The following is a 22,154-nucleotide window of genomic DNA, read 5'->3' on the forward strand; positions in this document are numbered from 1 at the left end:
TTTGGCATGGCTGATCCGACCAGGTCTCTTGAAGGGCAATTATGTCAAATTTCTGGAGGTAAAGTAGAAGCGGAGTGTTGTCTGATTTATTTCCTATGCCGTTTATGTTCCAGGAGCAAATTCTTAATTGGTGATTTTTTGGAGTGTTTTGTTGCATGCTTTGTCATTTCTTCTCGGGCATTGTATTGATGGTCCTTGCTACCCAATTCCAATAATTCTCTCTGAATGGTCCTTGGGCTTGCCTTGAGCTCAGTGGATATATGTCTGTCTGTGGACTGAAATGCTTCTGGCCCCTTTCAGTACACTTGTCCTTTTCTCTGGATTTTGTTTGTCTTTGAAGCCATCGAATCTCTCTTTTTGTGCTTGGCATAGTGGTTCTGGATATCCTGGTTTTTCCTGTCTTTTTAGGCGAATCCCCCATGCTTTAAAGCATCGTTCAAACTCCATGATTCTTTCAGTTAATCTAAGAGAGTCTTTTGACCCCAAGAATTAGATGGTCCACTGAATTTCTAATGCGCTACAAACTCACAATTATAAATCTTGAAGACTAATGTATAGAAAGTTGTATTCGAGAGGGAGGACAATCAAAAATTTCTGGCACCAGTTATAGGACCAGGCGTAGAAATTATGAAAAACTAGATCTTCCGTAAACTCAAGACATGGCTATTTTCCAGCTACTAAACTCCTGGTTTTTGCCGTTGCCGTCCACAGCGCCGGGACACCCCCGTTGGGGGTAGCCGTGCGCTCTACAAGACTCATACATAAATAAATATATAAATAAATTGGTGTTGAGCCTTAATGACTTGTGGTTCATCTAAGATGCAACACACAAAGGCAAGCCTTGAAGTGGAGTTGGAAGAGAAGGTAGCTCCCATCTAAGTGGATGATCAGTTGAGTGTTGTTGGCGTAAGCATAAAACATAAGGCCAAAGGAACAGATTAGTCTAGCCAAGGAGTCAGAGATGTTAAATAGTGGGTTCTGGGCAGAGCCCTGTTGAACAGTGCAATAGAGTTTTTTTTAAAGCTCAAGTCAAAAGGTGCTGTAGGGCCCAATGGCAGTCTTCCAATAAAGAGGTACCCCACTTCAGGGTGGAAACAGTCAGACCTCAGTGAGTAAGACATTTAATCATGATTAACTGATTAACCGCAACCGCACAAAAGTCTTTAGGATCAGCGCAGTCTCGCCCCCAGCATATCCATTATCTTACAAATGTGATTGATTCTGAAATCTAAAATAGTATCTGCACGGAATGAAGGGCAAAACCCTGATTGATGGCTGCTCTGGATATCTCAGGCCTCAACGAAAGAAGTGAGTTGTTTGACTGTGCTTCTGTGATCTTGAATGCAAAAAGCAAAAATCAAGATAGGTCAGTAGGGATGTTTTTTCCAGTCACTAGGCACTTCCTCAGTTTCCAGAGAAATTTAGCTTATTTAGACTAGACAGGAGTAGTGACCTGGGCGTGAAATTGTATTATGCTCATAGGGCAGGGATATAAAGATGATCCTTAGAAGTGCCAGTAATTTTTTGTTTTTTTTTTGTTTTTAGAAAACAAAGTCCATACATGACAACAACGATTCTTAAATTGGTAGGCCACCACAAGCAGAAAGGAAAGAACAGAAAATAAGCAGAAAAGATATGACCGAAACCCTTAAAACAATCAAATTCAGGGGAAGAATTATGGTGAACAAGTTACTTACCTTCGGTAACTCCTTATCTGCTAGAGAGACCATTTCTAACCACAGATTCCTTACCTTAGAATTTCCCAAGGTGTCAGACTGGATCCGGAAGATTTTTACGAAGCAGTAGCCCTGCATGCCGGTAGGTGGTTTCAATCGACTCTGTGTTTATCGTCGGCGCCAGAAGTGACATTGCGGAACCTATATAATCGCCACCCATGCGCTCGGACGTCAAGTTTCTTTTCACGACTTTCCACGCCAAAAGCTCAGAGCCATGAAGAACACTAGTGTCAAAATTAGGGCTCTGAAAAGAATCCTCCCTGTCCCTTAGAAATCCTGTCACAGAGTGGGGAGGATATTAGGTCAGTAAGGAATCTGAGACTAGATATAGTCTCTACCAGATAAGGCGTTTCCGAAGGTAAGTAACTTGTTAATACGATCAAGACTTCTAGCTGCAGATTCCTTGCCTTAGAATAGATACCCAAGAAATACCACCCGCGGAGGAGGACCTGCAAACCAATTTCAAATGAAAAAGTCCTGCAAAGTACCCATCCCAGTGGACCCACCTGGTCATACAGTAATGTTTGGTGAACATGAGCAGGGAAATTCACGGTGCTGCCTGGCAGATATCCAGGAATGGAACTCTGTGCGCTAACGCAGTGGTGGCCAATGTAGCTCTGGTGCAATGAGCTCTTAAACTTTCAGGAGGTTGCTTCTTGGCCAGCGTGTAGCAGATTTTGATGCAGAGCATGACTCATCTGGAGATGCTCAGCTTCTGCACTGCCCAACCTTTCTTTGCACCAACATACCTCACGAATAGTTGGTCATGCAACCGGAACTCTTTCGTGCGGTCAAGCTAGAATGACAATGCTGTTTTTGGGTCCAGGCGGTGGAGTCACTCCTCTGCCTTGGAGGGATGTAGAGGATCAAAAAAAGTAGACAAGGTAATAAATTGGCCTACATGAAAAGGAGTAACCACTTTCAACAGAAAAGAGGTGTGTGTGCAAAGCACCACTTTGTCAGGATATACTGAAAGGTAGGGAGGCTTAGATGATTAGGCCTGCAGCTCACTCCCTCTGTAGGTATATGTAATAGCCACAAGGAAGGCTGGTTTCAAATGAGAGAAGCCTGAGGTGACAATTGTGTAGAGGCTCAAAAAGAGTGCACATCAAAAAAGTTCAAACCAAATTAAGTTCGCACTGAGGCCTAATAAATGGTGAAGGAGGGAAGAGATAATTAAGACCCTTAAGGAAACGATGTTCAATAGGGAACTTGAACAAAGAGGTATGATCAAGCAACCGTATGAAGGCAAAAATGCTAAAAGATAGCTCCTAAGTATGCATAGAGCAGAGCCTTCTGAGCAAGAGAAAGAATGAAAAGCAGAACTTCAGAAAAAGGGGCCGAAAGGGCATCAATGCATTTTTCTGCACACCATGGCACAAATTTCTTCCAATGGCAGGCGTATACCGTTTTGGTGGGAGGGTCACCTGGCGGCTGCCAAAATGATGTTACAAACTTCAAGAGGACTGTTGAAAGCTGTTAACTGTTGCTGCTCAATTTCCATGCAAGAAAGCAGAGAGTGGACAGGTTCAGGGGGAGAACCTTTCCCTGTTGCTGCGCCAGAAGATTTTCGCACAGGGTCAGCCTGATTGGAGGATAGATGGCCATGCTCAGAAGCTCGGGATACCAGACTCTCCATGCCCAGTCCAGAGCCACAAGGTTGACTCGGTGCCCAGTCATTCTTTATCTTCTTGAGAATTCTGGGAAGGAGTGGAATCGGCTGATGAATGCGTACAGGAGGCCTGAGCTCCATTTGAGACGAAAGGTGTCTCTGAGCGAGTGCCTCCTTGGAAACACCAGCGTGCAATACTGCTGACATTGCGCGTTCTCAGCGGTGGCGAACTGACATAACCAAGGCTCTCCCCACTGATGAAAGAGACCTTACACCACCTTCGGATGGAGATTCCATTTGTGATCCGCTAGGCATCTTTGGCTGAGTTCGGCCGCTCTGACGTTCAGAGGACCGGCCAGATGTTGAACCACTAGAGAAACGTCACGTCGTTCCAGTCACGTCAAGAGATGCAGGGCCTCATGGCAAATGGTGCATGACCCCCACCTCACCCAGTCTGTTGCACTGTTACTGACGGTGGTGTTGTCAGTGAATAACTACACCAGCCTTCCCTTGATGGAGGGTCAAAAGGCTTTCAATGCCAGTCTGATGACTCGGAGCTCCAGCAGGTTCATGTGGAGCCCTGATTCCGCAGGAGACCATAGGCTTCTGATTTCCACCTACGCCTCTGCCACTACTGTGAGATCTGGTTCGGGAAGGGAGAGATGTTGCCTTTGACCCAATCATGGTTGATTGGGTCAGAGGCTCACCCTTTTCTGAAGCGTGGGTCTTAGGCAATAGGTTTATTAAGGTTTTCCGCAGGGGTTGTTGCTACTTAGTGCTGAGAGGCCCGGTTTGGTAGCTATGCGCCATATAAAAACAACTGAACTTGAATTATCCACCACTACAGATCTTTCACAGTTCCCTCCGAAATCTGAACTATGTTGGAGAAAATACTTGATGCTGTGCCCACTAGAACTTCAGGTCCCACTACAGAGCCCGCATATATCACCAGCAGGATGCAAGAGTCCATGACGCCCAGCAACCTCAGAGTCAGTCTCACCAAAACCAAGATAGAGACTGAAATACCTCCATCATAGCCTGAATATCCTGGACTCACAACTTGGGAGGATAAGCCAGAAACTGCACTGTTTCCAGAATAGCTCCGATGAAAAGGAGCATCTGAGAAGGAGTCAGGTGTTACTTTGGCACGTCGATAGTGAACCCCAGCGAGTGCAGGAGGTCCGCCGTAGTCTAGAGGTGGGAGATGACAGCCTGAGACCAGACCACCTTCAACAGCCAGTGGTCGAGATAGGGGAAGAGTGGCAATCCAGATCCCGGCAGAGAAGCTGCAACCACCGCCATCATCTTAGTGAACACCCGAGGAGCGCTGGTAAGGCCAAAAGGGAGCAGGGTGAACTGAAAATGCTCATGGCCTACCGTAAACCGCAGATAGCGACTATGGGCAGACAGGATTAGTATGTTAAAATAGGCGTCCTGAAAGTTCTACGCTACCATCCAGTCTCCACAGTAGACAAGACCTGAGTCAACATGAGCATTTTTAACTTTTTCTTAAGGAAGAGGTTGAGAGTATGGAGATCGAGGATAGGATGGAGGTCATTGCCCTTTTTGGGAACCAGAAAGTAGCGGGAGTACCAACCACATCCCACTTCTGGCACCGGAACGCGTTCTATGGCTACCTTATCCAAGACAGCCGTGGCCTCCTCACGGAGAAGCGACAGATGATCCTCTGTCAGCTGATCATGAGAGGGTGGGCATGGGAAGGGGTAGTCTCGAAGAGGAGGGTGAAGCTCCTTCGGATGCTCTGCTAAACCCATCTATCCGATGTTATGGACTACCACCGAGGCAGATGACGCTGAATGCTGCCGCCAACTGGGTGCTCATGGTGGTAAAGGGTCAAACTAAGAGGGTTTAGAGGCTGTGGCAGTTGTAGCGGAATGGCAGACCACTGGCCACCTGACCCATGAGGTCTGTGGGTATGACGCCTACGGGCATGCAGAGGCTGGAGAGACTGCGCAGTGCGGTTGTGGACTGGAAATGGCATGGCTGGAAGCCCCTTCTGTAACCATGAAAGGCAGATTGGGGTGGACATGAAGCCGCAGAGAGATCTATGGACCGGACTATTGCACAAGAATCCTTAAAGTGCTCTAGTGCTGAATCCCCGCCTTGGTGGTAGTAAGGATTGAGGGAGTGAGGTGAGTGCTGCCCAATAGCTTTGATGAACCAAGCTGAAAGGGGGCGGGGGGATGACTGGAGCCCGCGGCACTGCCTCTGAAGATGCTTCCCTATTCCCAATATTCTTTGTGCTGGTTGAAGCAAAGAGGGGTGATGAAGTAAACTAAAGGTTTGCCCCGTCCCCGCAGAGCCTACAACAGGTAGAATCCTACCAAAGTTCTCCATGCCTGGAGAATTACAGACCAGTTCTGAGAGGCCCAGGCCTCCCCTACTGGATCCGACAAATCTGGAGAAGCTGCAGGAAATTGCGCGGAACTTGTACCCCGAATTCCCCTCCCCACCGACTCTCCCGCCCCGGACCCACAGTATTGTGGTTATCTCCCGACTTACTTGGGAGAAGCAGCTTCTTTCTAAAGCCTTTGAGGAGAGAGGGTACCAGCTACAGCCCCCCCACCCCCCCTATTGTCCCCTTATCCGGCATCCCAGCGAATATGTGACTGATAGATGAGAATGAAAACAGCAAGAAGTCCAGAAGCTCATAGATCTGCTTGTGTTCAGGTCTTGGTGACACTGATACCCTTTGGGAGATTGCAACAAAGTACTGAGCTAGCTGCCTCCTAGCACGTAAAGGCAGAAGAAACAATGTGACAAATGCAATTAGATCTCCGTCAAGATAGTCTAAACAACGCACAAGAGGGAGGCCCATGTCTACTCCTCCACAGTATGCTGCCAGGAATCCTCCAACTGACAGGAGGACAAAGTGCATCGCTCGTTTTCCTTGCCCAGTGTGATATCGGCTCCTCACTGGAAGACCCTGTGATGGGAGCAGATATTGTGTGTCACACTGTGGCATTGTGTGAGTTGGCAGGTATGAGACCGCTCCAAGCTCGCTGCACCAAATCCAAAGCTCCCGCACATACAGCAAAGCGCTCGACATCCAGAGAGCCATTCGGCCAGGTGTCTGCACTGGCAAAGGGCAAGTACGGCAAGGAAGAGGGCCCTAGTAAACCATCTCCTTCGGATGCATTCCAGCTGAGGCCCAACCCACAAACCGGCTGCGCTCAGTCACGAGCCGGCATCTTAGCCCCAGCCATGGGACATTAAGTGCTAGTGATCTTAACCAGAACAGCATATACAAAGTATATGCTAGAAAAAAGGCAGAAAGTGTGTGTGTGGACTTAATATCCAATGCAGTAGAACTAAAAGAGTTACTATCCAATGCAGTAGAACTAAAAGAGGGGGTCTATTCAGAAAGACAGAGGAATTCTATAATTGTATCAATTTTAGGTTGGCCGGAGTCAGAGCAGCTAAGAGGAGAACTGATGAGGAGTGATATTAGAATTTTGAAACTGCAGGACAAGTTAGACTCCTCTACATGAAAAATAATCCCGACTGAGGCAACAGTGGCCTCAATCCTAGTTTGGTAAGTGCTAGCTTTAGCCAAATGGCTTTCTTGTATTTGAGCAGCTCTGCAACGTGGAGAGCTTTGTGCACTGTCAAGTAAGAATTGTACCAGATGTGTCCTCTCTTTTTGCAAAGTTTTTGAAAAAAAAACAACCTTGGGTGAACCATCTGGAAAAATGTAGGTAATGAGAAATCATGGCAGTTTCACGGATCTATACGATGAAGGACAAGGCGAAGAGGGAAAGATCATGGTCTGACTTGAATAGTCTAACGCAAGTGTGACCTCCCTTGTGTTCTGTTTTTAGTGTTTTTCAAGGCCTACAAGGAGATGAGTATGTAGTAGGAGATTTTAGCTGAGTAGTGTGAGATGGTCAGAGTGTAAATATACCACCATTATGGTCTGTGCAACTGAAGTAAAGCACAGACTACATGTGCTAGTTGAGAGTGTGCACACAGAAGGTCTAACATATGGACGCACAGTTGCCTCTTCAGATGAAGCATGATCTAAGAACTGAAATCACTCAAAAATGTCACCTTATCTGCATCTGTTAAAGTTTGGAGTAGGCCCAGTTGATGATAGATAAGGATGCCCTTGATGCTAAAGCCCCCTCAAGCGGATCCTCAAAAAACACCTCAGATAAATAAGCAGTGAGGGCCATCATTCATATTGAAGGTAGTGAGTTCATGTCGCAGCAGATACAAAAAGCATATATCCCGAGCTAATCTGTGACAGAAAGTTTTACTTTTATTTAAGAAATGCAGGCCAATATTATGTACTCCTTTATCACTGCTTTAATTCAAGAAGAGCCACATAATTCCACTGTAACAAATGTGTTTCCAAAAAACACTATCCTTTAACACATCAAGGGTTGACACCAATGACATCAAGGACCACCCATAGACCAAAACAGATGGCACTTGCTTATTCCGGCACCCTTTTCTTGCTGCTTAAGTCCCTGCACACAAGTATACAGATAGCTGTTCAAGTCTAGTAATGCTGCCCACATTTATCTTTTTCGGGCAGAGATTCTCTTGGGTGTGATATCAGCAACCATTGAATGAAATTAGTAAGAACAGAGTGCTTAATAGAGCCTACGGTTTTGTAACAAAATCCTCTACACATAAACAAGACAGGAGAAAAATAACGTGTTCCCTCCTGGCTCTGCTTCTATATCCCAAGTATTCAATATTCAAAATACAACAAATTTATTGACCAGAAAGAAAATTCACAATCTTATCCAGGTACAGCTTGTACTCATTGACACTCAAACACACACATCCCAGCTATACAGTATGAAACACATTATATGCTTTTCAAATCTTGTTTTAAACTATTTCTAAACTACTCAGCGGTGTGGGTCAAACATTATTTTACTGCAGACATTTAAAGAGCGTAACTTGTTAGTTGTTTCTACTGGTCACTCTAAAACTTTACGAACATTTCCCAGCGAAACGTATTTCTTGAAATTAACATTTCCACAGTCTTTACTGAAAAATAATATAGAAATAAAATACTTACGTGCGGAAGTAAATGCAAAAATGCATCCCCGCTTAGTGTTCCCACAGCCAGTGCCACTAAGAAGCTCAGCATAAACTTAAAAAACACACGGTTCATCAAAGGCACTAAGATAATGCCCAGTAAAGCCAGAGAACTGATGATCGAGATGGCTATGAAACCCCCAATCCACGCTGTGAATTAAAACACAAAAATGCACATTAAGATAGATAATCAGGATAAATTTTTAGGCCCCTAAGCCAGCACAGGTACAGTTTCTACTCCCAAGCTTTTGACTTACAAATCACTGCTATCAGATGTGTTAGTCTAAGTAGATCAATGGATACACACCAAAATTACAACAATCAAAATACATCAGGTTGTCACATGAAAGTCCAAGACTGGAAACAACGTGTGATGGAACATAGAGGTGGCCATCCTAAATCATGCTCCAGGCATATGTAGACATTAGGAACTCATTTTAACCACACATTTACACGACTGAATATTGAGCCATGGATTGGATTTATTAGCAATCTTCTGAAAGGAATCAAGAAATATATGAAATGCAGGGGCATAAAATAAGCCACCACAAACCAAAGCAGAACACTTAAATACGAATTGGTTTAACATCAAAATAGAAGGATTTGGAATCTGGAGATCGGGTTCTAAATCGCTGCTTCACCAATGGTTTAAAATATTTTAAATTCTGGGCATATCACAATTTTCCTGTGCCTCACATTGAAACAAATATCCAATATGTTAAAGCATAACATTAAACAACCCTGTGGAGTTTGCGGTCTAGTTGTCCCTATTGCAATACTCACACTCTCTTCACATCATAGCTTCAGTAATAGAAATCTAAAACGGACCTCAAACACCCACAGTACTGTTCTGACCCCAAACACATATGATCCTTTACTAATTACTATTCAGAAAAGGGGGTGGTGATGGACAGAGCATCTGAGTTAAACAGAACACTCATACCCAGTCAAAAGATCAGGGCTTGATCCATCACCGTTTTTTAGCTCACTGCACCATCCCAGCTCAGAACCTGGCTATATGCAAATTAGTCTGACCCTGGCCCAGTGCATCATGGGAACAGGGCAGACCAAACTACCAAGCCAATTCTTTACTGAGTGGGCTAAAGAATGGTGATGGATTAAACCCAGATCAATTGACTGGGGGTGAGTGTTTGATTTGCTCAAACGCTCCGTCCATCATCCCCTTTTGTATCGCTTTGTTCGCCCTAAGTGTGGCAGGGTATGCTCAGATGTGAGTCCCTTGCTCACTTGGCCACCGGATTCAAGATAGCCTGGCTGATGAGGATTATGAATCCGAAACCGGTCCCAGGATGCTTGTTTCCGGTCCATGGAAGACATGGCTTGGCAGTTCGGGCTGGACTGTTCCCATGAGGCACAGGGTCAGACTGATTTGCATATAGCCATGTCTGAAATGGGGTGGCTGAGTGGGCTAAAGAATGGTGATGAATTAAACCCAGATCAGTTGACTGGGGGTGAGTGTTTGATTTGCTCAAACGCTCAGTCCATCCTCCCCTTTTGTATCGCTTTGTTCGCCCTAAGTGTGGCAGGGTATGCTCAGATGTGAGTCCCTTGCTCACTTGGCCACTGGATTCAAGATAGCCTGGCTGATGAGGATTATGAATCCGAAACCGGTCCCAGGATGCTTGTTTCCGGTCCATGGAAGACATGGCTTGGCAGTTCGGGCTGGACTGGTCCCATGAGGCACAGGGTCAGACTGATTTGCATATAGCCATGCCTGAAATGGGGTGGCTGAGTGGGCTAAAGAATGGTGATGGATTAAACCCAGATCAGTTGACTGGGGGTGAGTGTTTGATTTGCTCAAACGCTCCGTCCATCATCCCCTTTTGTATCCCTTTACTAATTACAGCACCTCACAATTTGACAAGCTCAAGAGCGAGCTTCTAGCAGAAAAGCCATACGGCCGGCAAAATTTGCAATGCAGCTTCATTTCAAATGGTAAACAGTCATTACAACGCGGCTGTTTCCCCACATGCCATTAGATCGCAAGCGTTACAACACATGCGATGTAACAACGCATAGCCATTACAACGCATGTTATTAGATCGCATACGCTTTGACAACGCATGCGATGTAATGGCGATCCACCTCATTGGGAGGAAACTGAGGCTCTTCCGTTTCCTCAAAACGAGATGCACTGCCCCTCAGCCGAAGTGAAGCGTAGCAGGAACCAGAAGAGAGGAACCACGAGGAGAGAGAGAGGTAAGGGGGATTGGGCCTGGGTGGGGGTAGTGTTTTAGGGTTTGGGGTAGTGTTGTGGTGTTTGTGTAGGGTAGTGTTTTAGGGTAGTGTTGGGGGGTCGTGCAGGGTAGTGTTTAAATGTAGGGAGTGGACTGGGGTCGGGGGAGGGTCTTGCTGGAGGTAGTGTTTTAGGGTTTAGGGTAATGTGTTGTGTATGTAGTGCAGGGTAGTGTTTTAGGGTTTAGAGTAGTGTCGGGGGTGTGCAGGGTAGTGTACAGGGTGCGGATCGGGGGAGGGTCGTGGTGGAGGAAGTGTTTTAGGGTACTGTTGTGGTGTGTCTGTAGTGCAGGGTAGTGTTGATGGGTTTAGGGTAGTGTTGGGGGGTCTTTCTGGGTAGTCTTAATGTAGGGAAAGTACTGGGAGTCAGGGAGGATCGTGCCGGGGTACTAAATTAGGGTTTAGGGCAGGGTAGTGTCACTTACATTGCATACTTTTACCATGAGTACAGCTTTACCACGCATGCCTTTGCGTTGTAATGGCATGCGTGGTAAAAGTATGCGATGTAATGGCACGTCATAATTGCCAAGCGTAGTAATACCCGTGTTGTAATGGAACGTGTGGTATTAGTATGTGTTGTAATGAGTCATATTCATTTCAAACGGAAGGAGTAAAGAGGAACAATGCCTCCGCTGTTTTTGAGATTTACTAAAAAACAATAAAAATAAATTTTAAAACCAGGGCAAGTTATTAACAAGATGACCTACCATTGTATGCGGGTATTATTAAACTGTTAGGCAACAATCAATACATGTACAATTAGTCATTTGTGGTATTCAAAGCATTAAAGAACCATGAACAATGGCAATATTACAAATAGGTTTATAAAATGTCATTTATCAGAAAAAGTGGTCAGTGCACAGGTAGTCACGTGGTGTAGAAGACAGAGTTTTTGTTAGATACAGAAAAATCAGTGGGCCGTGCAACAGGTTGCTAGAGTTAATCATAAACATCCAAACATAATTGAAATACACTGAAAGTCCATTTTAAAATGTCCACTTGCAAATGGCATTGACAGCGGTTCAACCTACAGTAATTTGGAAAGAATAACCATTGAACAATCATGCAACGTTGAACAAAACAATAATGCAATGAATGGGGCATTTTGCCGGGGAATTTTGATCTTACTTCTGTTTATTATGTTGCACTTATCCACGTTTCTAAAAATTTTTTACTACTTTTTGAAATAAACGCTGCTTACACTCATTTTTAACTTGGAGAGAGTTGGTAACAGAACCTTCTTGTACGTTAAAGAGTGTGTGTTGAAAACCAAAGTGAGACTTAGAACCATAAGAACCAGAAACTGGATTAAGATTCAAAATATTTGATCAGTAGTACTTTAAAGTTTTAAGAATCAGGAAAGGGTAGTGCTTTTGCACAGCCCAGCCTGACAATCAATAACTAATTAGTTCAACTGCTTTCTGAACTGTATCATATTAGGCCAATAATGTGTGACCGACAATGCCTCAAAAAGATAGGCAGGTAACATGGGCAGTTTTTCCAAAGTGAAAATCATGGCTTGTAAGACCACTGACAATGGATAGGTTGTCACTCAGTTGTTTCAGATAACAGTTATATTTCTAGTCCATGTTCAAATCTCCTGCAGTTTTCGGTATCCAACAAGAGTGATCTAGTTATGGTTTATTTGGGAAGTAAGAAATGGCCCGATGAGGCCACTGCACACCTACAGCCCTTGATAAACCAGACATTCGGAGTGCAGACAAAGATAGCACATTTGGGCATCAGGGCATCAGGGCACTGGGGGTTTCCCCGGTAAGCCACCAGGGTGGGGGCTGGTTTATGGCCCCTGGGGGTCAGTTTTTACCGGGGGCCGGCAATATCGGACCCCAGTAATAAAATCGTCTGAAACCTCCCCAGGCAAACAGCTTGGCCGCATCACCCCTCCCCCCATGGGTGGGAGCAGCCGAGCAGTTTGCCAGGGCCAGTTTCGGTTCCCAGTCCGGCCCTGGTGGGCATACATAAGCAAGACTTCAGCTTAAAGTGAAACATCAGCAATGCATGCCTAAAGAGAAGTCCTCTTGCCATGAAGGTCTAAGTTGAACTGCCTCCGTTTAAGAATAAGCCAACAGTCAGCACCATTCATCAAAGGCTCAAAATAGGCGCTGCACACCTGAGTCCCCCCTATCTCCACCACATCCACACTTCATCAGGTTCAAGTAAGCTGTTGATTTCACAAGAAAAGGACACAATTGCACTAAGTGGGCACATTATATATAGAAAGAAAAGGGGGGGAGAGAGATGGCAGCGGTGTGTAAAATGGCTGCAACCCTCTAGAACTCGAAGGCGCACGACACCCCCCTTAGGAAATTTGTCGAAAATCAGGCATCTCCATCCTGCATTCAAGTGAGAGAAAGAAATAGAGACCAGGAAGAAGGAGGGTCTGGTCCTTTTGTAGCGCCTTTGGGGCATCTTAAAGGAAATCTGTACAGCGAGCAGAACTCAAGATAACAGCTCGGAGCCGCACAGTTATTTTATAACGTTTGGCCGAGTATAAAAGGAATTAATTCGAACATTTAAACTCTGCTCACTACCTCGGTAGCTTGGCATAAGTAGTAAGGCTCATCTCAGAGGCAATGTGTAAAGTATTTGTAAAGAGTCCACAAGAGTTTAGAAAAACAGGCAATATTTATCTGAGTAAAACAAGACCAAAATGACAAAGATCCAACAATCACAACTCAAGATATCACTTTTAAAAATTAAGCGAGGTAAGTCCATGGAAATCAACGGATGCATTTGTTTTAGCACAAAGTACCTTAGATGCGTCAAAAATCAAAGATGGTGCAAGGCCGCAGGGGAGGTGAGGTGCCACAAAAAAAAACAAATAAAAAAAATAAAAAAAACGATGCACCGGTTTCTTCCTACACAGGGAAGGTGATGCATCTGTTCCATACTGGCAGAGGAGGTGATGAGTCAGCTCCTTACTTCTAGGAATAGGAGGCGCTGCGTCAGTTCCTTATGCTAGCCAGGGGAGGTGATGCGTTGGTTCCTTACTGGCAGGGGAGGTGGTGTGTCTGCTTCCAGACTCGCGTCCTGGGTTCCTCACTGTGGTGTCGATGAACAGTCAGCATTGAGGGACGATGCATCAAAAACCCAGACATGCTGCGGCAATGCAGCCCATCTGGATTCTTCAGTCGCAATCAGGTGCTGCGTCAAAGTTGGAACAGGTGCCACAGACATTGGTGACACGGTGCTCGGGACTCACGCTGCAGCAATTTTTCTGATATGCTGCAACGGCAAGCTGGGGCTTGCGGTGAAAGTCGGGGTTGATGCTTGCAGCAGGAACCATGCTTCGGTGCAGGTAGCGGCAATGCGTCTATCCTGTGGGGTAGTGGGGAGAACTACCCACCCTCATGAGAGTTCTGTTCCCTAAGGCAGAAGAACTTGGACAGACTATCAGCGTTGGTGTTTTCTATTCCAGGGTGGTGTTCCACCGTAAAGTCCGTTCCCGGGAGATGGACCACCTCAACATTTTTGGGTTCTCACTCCTCATCTGCATTAACCATCTGAGTGGTCTGTGGTCTGTCTGAACCCGGAAGTGAGTCCCAACCAAGTAGGGTCTTAGCTTTTTCAGCGCCCAGACCACAGCAAAACATCCCTTTTAATTGCGCTCCACATCGGTTCCTGATGAGAAACCTACTAATGAAGGCTACAAGTAGGTCTAGGCACTGTTCGTTCATCTGTGAAAGCACAGCTCCCACACCATGCTTTGAAGCATCAGTCTGCACCACAAACTCCTTGGAGAAGTCAGGAGCCTTGAGCAGGGGCGCCGTGCACATGGCCTTCGTCAGGCCGTCAGATGCAGTCTGGCATGCCTCAGTCCAGATCACCTGACATGGCTGCTTCCTTGAAGTCAGCTCTGTCAAGGGGGCGACAATGGTGCCATACCCCTTGACGAATCTGCTATAATACCCAAAGAAGCCTAAGAAGGCTCTCACCACTGTCTGGGTCTTGGGAGGTGCCCAAATGAGAATGGTGTCAATCTTGGGTTGTAGGGGCGCCAGCTGGACGCTTCCTACCTGGTGTCCCAAGTACACCACAGACCTATGCCCAATCGGGCACTTACTGGCTTCGATAGTGAGGCCTGCGCTCTGCAGGGCCTTCAACAACTCCTGAAGATGCTACAAATGGTCCTCCCAACTGCAACGTCGTCAAGGTAGGAGGCAAGGAAGTTCCCCAATCCAGCTAGGACCTGATTGACCAACCTCTGGAAGGTGGCAGAGGCGTTCTTCAACCCAAAAGGCATAACCCTGAACTGGTAGCGCTCATCTGGTGTTGAGGATTACACCCTTCACTGACCCATCTTGCTCTTGGGGAAACAGAAGGTTGCAGAGAGGTTCACTATACTCTTCCGCCCCAGCATGAGCAGCCAAGAGCATGGTTAACTCAGACCTCTCGATGTGGGGTTTGAGGCGGTTCACATGCAGGAACCTCAAGCAGTTCCCAGTAGTCTGCAAATCCACCAGGTAGGTGATGTCACTATTGCGCTCCTTCACCTCAAATGGGCCAGACCACTTGTCTTGTAGAGCGCGGGGCTCAAAAGGTTCGATCACCCTCACCGTCTGACTAGGCTGAAACTCAACCAGAGTGGTATTCTCATCCCTCTTAAACTCTCTGCCACCGTGTTGGTTACTTGCCTGCTTTGCCTGTATCGCCGGATTAGTCCTGGAGAGGACTGCAACGCCTCACTTGTCTCACTTGTCGCCACATTTGCTGCTAACGCTGCAACCGGGACTAAATTTCCCAGCGTCCCTTAGTGGCGCCTACTACCGGCGTCAGGGCAAAGCGCCAGGAGGCACTTCAAAACCGCTCGAGTGCTCCTGCAGCGTGGGACACGTGCGGGCGGGCCCGTCCGCGCCAGTCGAAGCCAGGAGGACTTGGTTAGTGGTTTTCGAACTTCAATCATTACCTGTTGCCCTTCAGACAATATTTGTATTCTATTGATAGCTACTAATTATGAGCAAAGGCAATCGCAAGGGGGTAGGGGGTCCAGGGGTTGTAGGAACACTTAACGCATTTCTTATGCGTGCTGAGTCTGTTCTTATTCACGAAATTGAGCTCACTCAAAGGAGACTCTCCTTAGATCCTTGTCGAGCCTCCATTGAAGGTACCCTAGCTGGTCCCCTGTTAATCTCGGATCCACCTACCGACTGCACGCCGCAAGTAGCTCTCACGTCCCCAGTATCCTTAGCTAATGACCCATCCATCTTAGATAGTGTACCTATTCCCACTCCCTCCCCTCCGGCGAAGATTCTCACATGCCAGCAACGATCAGTCCAGGCAAAGAAAAGGGAGGGCGCCATTACAACTAAGAAAAGGAAAGCGGGTGCACTGCCCTTAACCATACACCAGGCTAGTAAAATGGCAAAAACTAGAGGGGCGGCTCTTGGCAATAAAGGGTGCTCCCAAGTGACCGTAGATACAAGAATTTCCAGTCCAAATGACAATAGAGCACAGGCCCACTCTTGACAGGTGTCTTGCAACTTTGAAGATCGTATCCTAGCCAAACTTGAAGAAAAACTTGCAGCAATGATCGACCCTTTATTAATTAAGTTGTCAGACATTGACTCAAGATTGAATAAAATTGAGCAACATCTCTTTCTTCCTAAACCCACCTCATGTAATGGAACCCTCAGTGGCTCCAATGAACCCGGATTGGTATCAGTGCACGCAACCCAGTTGCCCCCTATTGATGTTGGTGCTAGTACAAATATAGTTGCACAAGTTCCCATTGTAAATTCTCGTAGCACGCTTGCCACTACAGCAAAGGCTGGCCCCTCGAGGGAATTTACTGGGGGTACAGATCAAGGGACGACCCTAGGTGGTTTGGCTAGCCTCTATGATTCCCTTAACTTACCACCCGAAGCTATGCCATACACCATCATACTCTCCAATGTGCCTCCTCTTCAACCTGGCACAGGGGAACACTGGTTATCGCTAAGGAACATAAATGACAGAACAGGGTTGGGTTGCCACTTATTCCAGGAATTTAAAATGATCTGTAGAATTCCATGGATAGGGAAATCACCAAAAACCAGTAGAGGTGATTGCGTGGTGCTGAATTTAGGGTCCTCCCTGATTGTGAAAACGATCCTAGATAGGGCTGGGGCAAGGCATTTGAGTAGGGACGGTATTAGTATTTTACCATTGGGGGTTTTCTATCGTAATTCCACTACCGAAATAACTGGAAGTGCCGACCACTGGGATACATCTCATGCTCAGGGTTCATACGACTATAATGTACCTATTCACAATAGATTTGAGTTCCTTTCTAATCTGGAATAAATAGACTGACTGAGTGGTTTATCCGTTTCTGAAAAAACCCTTCCCATAGTGGCAGATCTAGGAGAGGGCGATCAAGTACTAGGCCCTACCCCAAGCGATGTCTTACCTTCCCACATACCAAATGGGTTAACATTGGATATAAATCTAGACTTGCCTGGAAGTAGCAGGGAACTCGACTGTGGCACGGCATACGTAAATGATTCTTTTGCAAACAAGGTTGATTCCCCCTGTGCTAAGGTGTGGCCTATGCTACAAGTCGAGAAATAGAGATCCCAACGATGATATTGTCGGCCCAAAACTAGCTTCCTGGAACATTGCGGGGCTTGTAAACTAAACAGCCTCCATTGAATGGTCTACACTCATTGAGGAGCAAGACATTTTATTTTTTCAAGAGACAAGGGCCGTGGACCAGGTATTCCAACCAGGTTACTTACATTTTTCTAAAGCTGCTGAACAGGGTCAGCGGGGCAGACCCAAAGGGGGCTTGACAACCTGGGTCAGGCAGTGCCACCAACTCAAGTTTGAAGAGATCTACATTGATTGTAGGGATATTCTCATTATCAGGTTGTATCAGGGAAATCTTCCTGGTTTGTTACTCATAAATGTTTATTCTAGGGCCTCAAATACTGTAGCACTTCTAGATGCCTTTTTATCAACCCAAAGAGGTCAGATCAATACAATAATAGCTGGCGATTTTAATTGTACTTTTGAACCCCTGGATTTCCTGGATATGAATTTTAGCATAGAGGACGAACAGTGGTTGATTCCTCCGTTGGATCTTCCTGCAATAAAAAGGTAGTCTAGTGCAGCACTCCAACTAAAAGTATTTTGTTTGGAACATGGGATGAGGGCAGCAAATGGGCGAACTAGATCAGACAAAAATGGGTTGCCAACTTATAATAGTGGGCAACGTACCAGCCGTATAGACTATTTTATGCTTAACAAGGAGTTTTTGCCCAACTTACTAGACATTGTGGTCTGCGACCGACCAGAAAGTGACCACAACCCTTTGTTACTCTCTCTACGACACCTGTACCCGAACGGTGGAGAAGGGTCGGTAGCATGCGTAGACTTTGTAGAGGCCCAATTGACAAATGACACACGACATCTTAAATGGGCAAACGTGGTCAGCAAAGAAGAGCAAGTGAACCAAATGAGTAGGTTGGTAGCTAACGCCACTAGTCACTCTGGAAGCTGATGCTGACCAGGAGGAAAACATCCATAGAGCTGTTCAGGTCCATGAGCACCTTTTTCTTGAGCTTAAAAGTTTTTTTACTGCCAAAAACAAAAAACTAATTAAACCCCCATGCCATAAGGCTGCTGTCTGGCATAACTCTTCTTGTCGTACTGCCTATAGAAACCTAGCGTCAGCAATTAGGACTAAAGATAGGGAATCCATAAGAGAGTGCAGGTCCGCGTACAAGGCAGCACAATCCCAGGCCAAAAGGGACTGGGACGAAGAACACTGGGCGGATCTTCTCAATGCATGCTCTGGGAGAGATGACGGCCTTTTGGCACATGGTGAAGTGGGGGAGCAGGTCCCCTAGTAAAGTACCCACGAATCATGTGGAGCCAGAACAGTGGGTCTCACACTTCAAACGCCAGGTCTCACGTGACTCAGATGCTAACGACATTTTTGTAATGCCGTCCCACTTCCCAACCTTACACAGAACTAAGAAAGAAGTGGAAAATGCTCTTCTCCTGGTCCCTAAAGGCAGGGCTCCCGGGCACGATTGTATCCCCGCCGACCTGTTCCTCCAAGATATAGACACCGGGGCACTATATATTCAGCTCCTAGTGAATGCCATCGCCAAGGGAGCATCGATGCCCAGTACTTGGGCAGGAGCAGAAATACTTCCTATATTCAAAAAGGGGGAACGCTCGATTCCTGGAATTTATAAGGCCCATAAGCCTTATTGGCTGCATTCAAAAGGTCACGGCAAGGGTGGTGCTTGGTAGAATTCAGGCTTGGATGGAAGAATGTGATATCCTTTCCAACCTTCAGGCGGGGTTTCGGCCAAGTACCAGTACAGTGGACCAGGTCCTAAGGTTTATTCTTATCTATTGGCGCACTGTAATTATAGGGAAAGGCACCATTTACGCAGCCTTCGTGGACATTAAGTCAGCATTTGACTTGGTCCCGCGCATCAAGATGTGGTGTACTCTCCTAAAGTTAGGCATGCCGCTAGATATCCTGGCATTTGTGGTAAAACGACATACTGACAACTATGCCCAGGTTAGATGGGAGGCGGTGGTGTCGGGTACCCCACAAGACTCACCTGGGCTTGTAAGGCTATCCCGCAGAGACGACAGGAACCACCGCCCTTGATCCCAACAAACCCCCGCGGGGAATAACGCCCGACAAGGAAGAGGTGGAACCAGGGATGGGGGCCAAAAGGAACCAAGGAAGTGGCTTTAGTGGTAGGGACGATGGGAAGGGTCTTGGCACAGCTGAGGGAACAAAAAAAACCACCAGATTAGGGCTAGGTACTACGCTCGTGCTGTCAAACACCCCACAAGACACATGCAGACAGGAGCCCTGGTTTCTGACACTCACCACAAAGGTCGTTCGGGTTGTCTTAATGAAAAAGGCCAGTGCAGTGTCGTCCAGGAGCCCCACGTCCGTGGCAAATGAAACGAAGAAAGAGGCACTTCTGCGCCAGGACCACCAAGGAACCAAAAAAGAACTCAAAGAAAAGCGCTTCTGCGCTTCACAGCAGGCAAGGACAAGAACTCCAGGGTAAGCGCTATAGCGCGGCCCAAATGCACAATGCTCCCACGCTTCCTGCGTGTAGGAGCCAAGCTGTAGCACTCCTGCGCCACTGCCAAAGCAAAGTCCAAAGTATAATGTAAGCGCTCCTGCGCCTCGGGCAAAATAACAGAGGAACCAGAGTTAAAGTGCACCTGCACTAGGAAGACAAACAAACAGTAACGCTCCTGCGCTACTGCCAACAAAAGAACTGAGGCTAGAAAGTAGCAGCGTGCCTTTGCAGCTGCTTCAGGACAGAGTTATCAGCAGCACTCCTGCGCGGCTGACATCAACAGGTACAAGCAGTCACGTAACGCGTGAGAAATGGCAGCGTTACCGTGACCTGAAGAACCCTCGGCGTCTGCTGGGCTCATGCGCGTCTGACGGGTGGAATTAGAAGCACCGATCCGGCGGCTACACGCACTTTAAACGTGTTGGCCCGGAAGTGCTTGTTGCGGAGGAGGACTAGAACGGGACACTACTTCCGGCCGGAAGTGAGTATCCTAATGTCTGTGGTGAGGACTAGAACGGGACATCACTTCCGGCCGGAAGTGAGTATCCCGTTCTCTGCATGTATCCTGCGGCGCCCGGGATCGCGGAAAGCCGCCACACGACAGTACCCCCCCCTCAAAACAGAACCCCCCCCCCCCGGGGAGTCAGAGAAAGGAAGCAGGGCGCGGGCTCAGAGGGTGGCTCAGATGGAAAGCTCGGACCAGAACAGGGACATGACGAACATGGGATCGGGGTTCCCAGGACCTTTCCTCGGGACCGTAACCCTTCCAGTCAATGAGGTAGAACAACCGCCCCTTGGTACGACGGGAACCCAGAATGGCCCTGACCTCGTATTCCACATGGTCCTCCACTACCACCGGAGAAGGAGGAGAGGAGACGGAGCAGTCGGGATGGACCGCACGCAAAAGAGAGACATGGAAAACCGGGTGCATCTTCATGTGAGCTGGGAGCGACAGTCTCATGGCCACTGGATTGATCACCTTCTCAATGTCGAAAGGACCCACAAACCGAGGCAGCAACTTCTTGGGACCATGCACGTTGAGATGTCGGATGGAGAGCCACACCGTGTCGCCGGTGCGATACTCGGGACCAGCTGCCTGTGAGCGTCAGCGTGTGACTTGTAGGTGTCCTTTGCTTTGGCTAGCTCGAACCTGGCCAGTTGCCAGAGTTGACACAGTGTCTTGTGATAAGCCCGAACCGTGGGTAATGGACTCTCCGCTGGAACGTCCCACGCCGAGGTGCGGGGGTGTTTTCCTTGAAGGCATAAAAAGGGGGACATCCCTATGGCAGAGTGTTTGCTGTTGTTGTAGGCTTACTCTGCCATCCATAGCACATCGGACCACTCCCTCTCGACAGAGAGCAACAAACAGCGCAGGTATTGTTCCATGGTGTGGTTGGTTCTTTCCGCCTGCCCGTCTGTCTGGGGATGGTAGGCAGAGGACAGACAGACTTCCATCTCCATGAGTTTGCACACTGCCTTCCAAAAACGGGAGACGAACTGCGACCCCCGATCCGTTATCACCACCTCAGGAACACCATGGAGGCGAACCACGTTGTTCACGAACACCAATGCCAGTTCCGCTGCCGTGGGGATCTTGGGCAGTGGTACGAAATGAGCCATCTTGGTGAGGTGGTCCACCACGGTCAGTACTGTGGTATGGCCGGTTTTGGTCAGCGGTAGCTCCACCACGAAATCCATAGATATGGTGTGCCATGGATAGGGTGGCACCGGGATGGGACGGAGATGGCCCACTGGGGGCTCGGATCTGTTCTTGCCTAGCAGGCATATGGTACAACGGGAGACATGGTTTCTTGTGTCGGTTTCTATAGTCGGCCACCAGAACTGTCGTTGTATCAGATCAAGCGTTTTGTGGTATCCCGGATGGCCAGCGATGACATGGTCATGACACATCCGGATCGCTCGTTGTTGACAGGGTTCCCTCGGTAGGTACAACTTGTTCCCTTTGACTAGGAATCCGTTTTCTCGTACCACGCCTTTGTGTTCCTGCACTAGAGCGGCTGGATCTATTCCGTCCGTGTCCTTTCGTAACTGGGTCATGAAGTCCGTGGAGGCCACTACTCCCTGAAAGTGGTCATCCGAGATGACGGGAATTGGTTCCGTGTCTTCGGTGGCGTCCTCGGACTCGTCCAATCTTGAGAGGGCATCCGCCTTGGCGTTGTCCTTTCCGGGTCGGTAGGTAATGGTAAAGTTGTATTCATTGAAGAACAGGGTCCATCGTAGCTGTCGGGCGGTCAGGGCACGTGCTGAGCGTAAGAACTGCAGGTTTCTGTGATCCGTGTAGATGGTGACCGTATGTTTAGCGTCCTTCAGGTAATGACGCCATTCCTCGAACGCCGTCTTGATGGCCAGGAGCTCCCTGTCAGACACCGTGTAGTTCTTTTCTGCCGG

General features: G+C 47.4%; 1 protein-coding gene across 1 annotated transcript in view; it reads right to left on the bottom strand.

Annotated features, from left to right (window-relative positions):
• SLC39A6 (solute carrier family 39 member 6) overlaps positions 1-22,154 on the bottom strand; it is a 408,063-nt gene that overhangs the window by 295,961 nt on the left and 89,948 nt on the right. The window contains exon 3 of the mRNA XM_078687710.1: positions 8,405-8,574. Within this exon, the coding sequence (XP_078543836.1) occupies positions 8,405-8,574 (170 nt within the window). The remainder of the gene's footprint in view (positions 1-8,404; positions 8,575-22,154) is intronic.

This window comes from Lissotriton helveticus, chromosome 4_1, assembly GCF_964261635.1.
Source record: "Lissotriton helveticus chromosome 4_1, aLisHel1.1, whole genome shotgun sequence".
In the NCBI taxonomy this organism is placed as follows: Eukaryota; Metazoa; Chordata; class Amphibia; order Caudata; family Salamandridae; genus Lissotriton; species Lissotriton helveticus.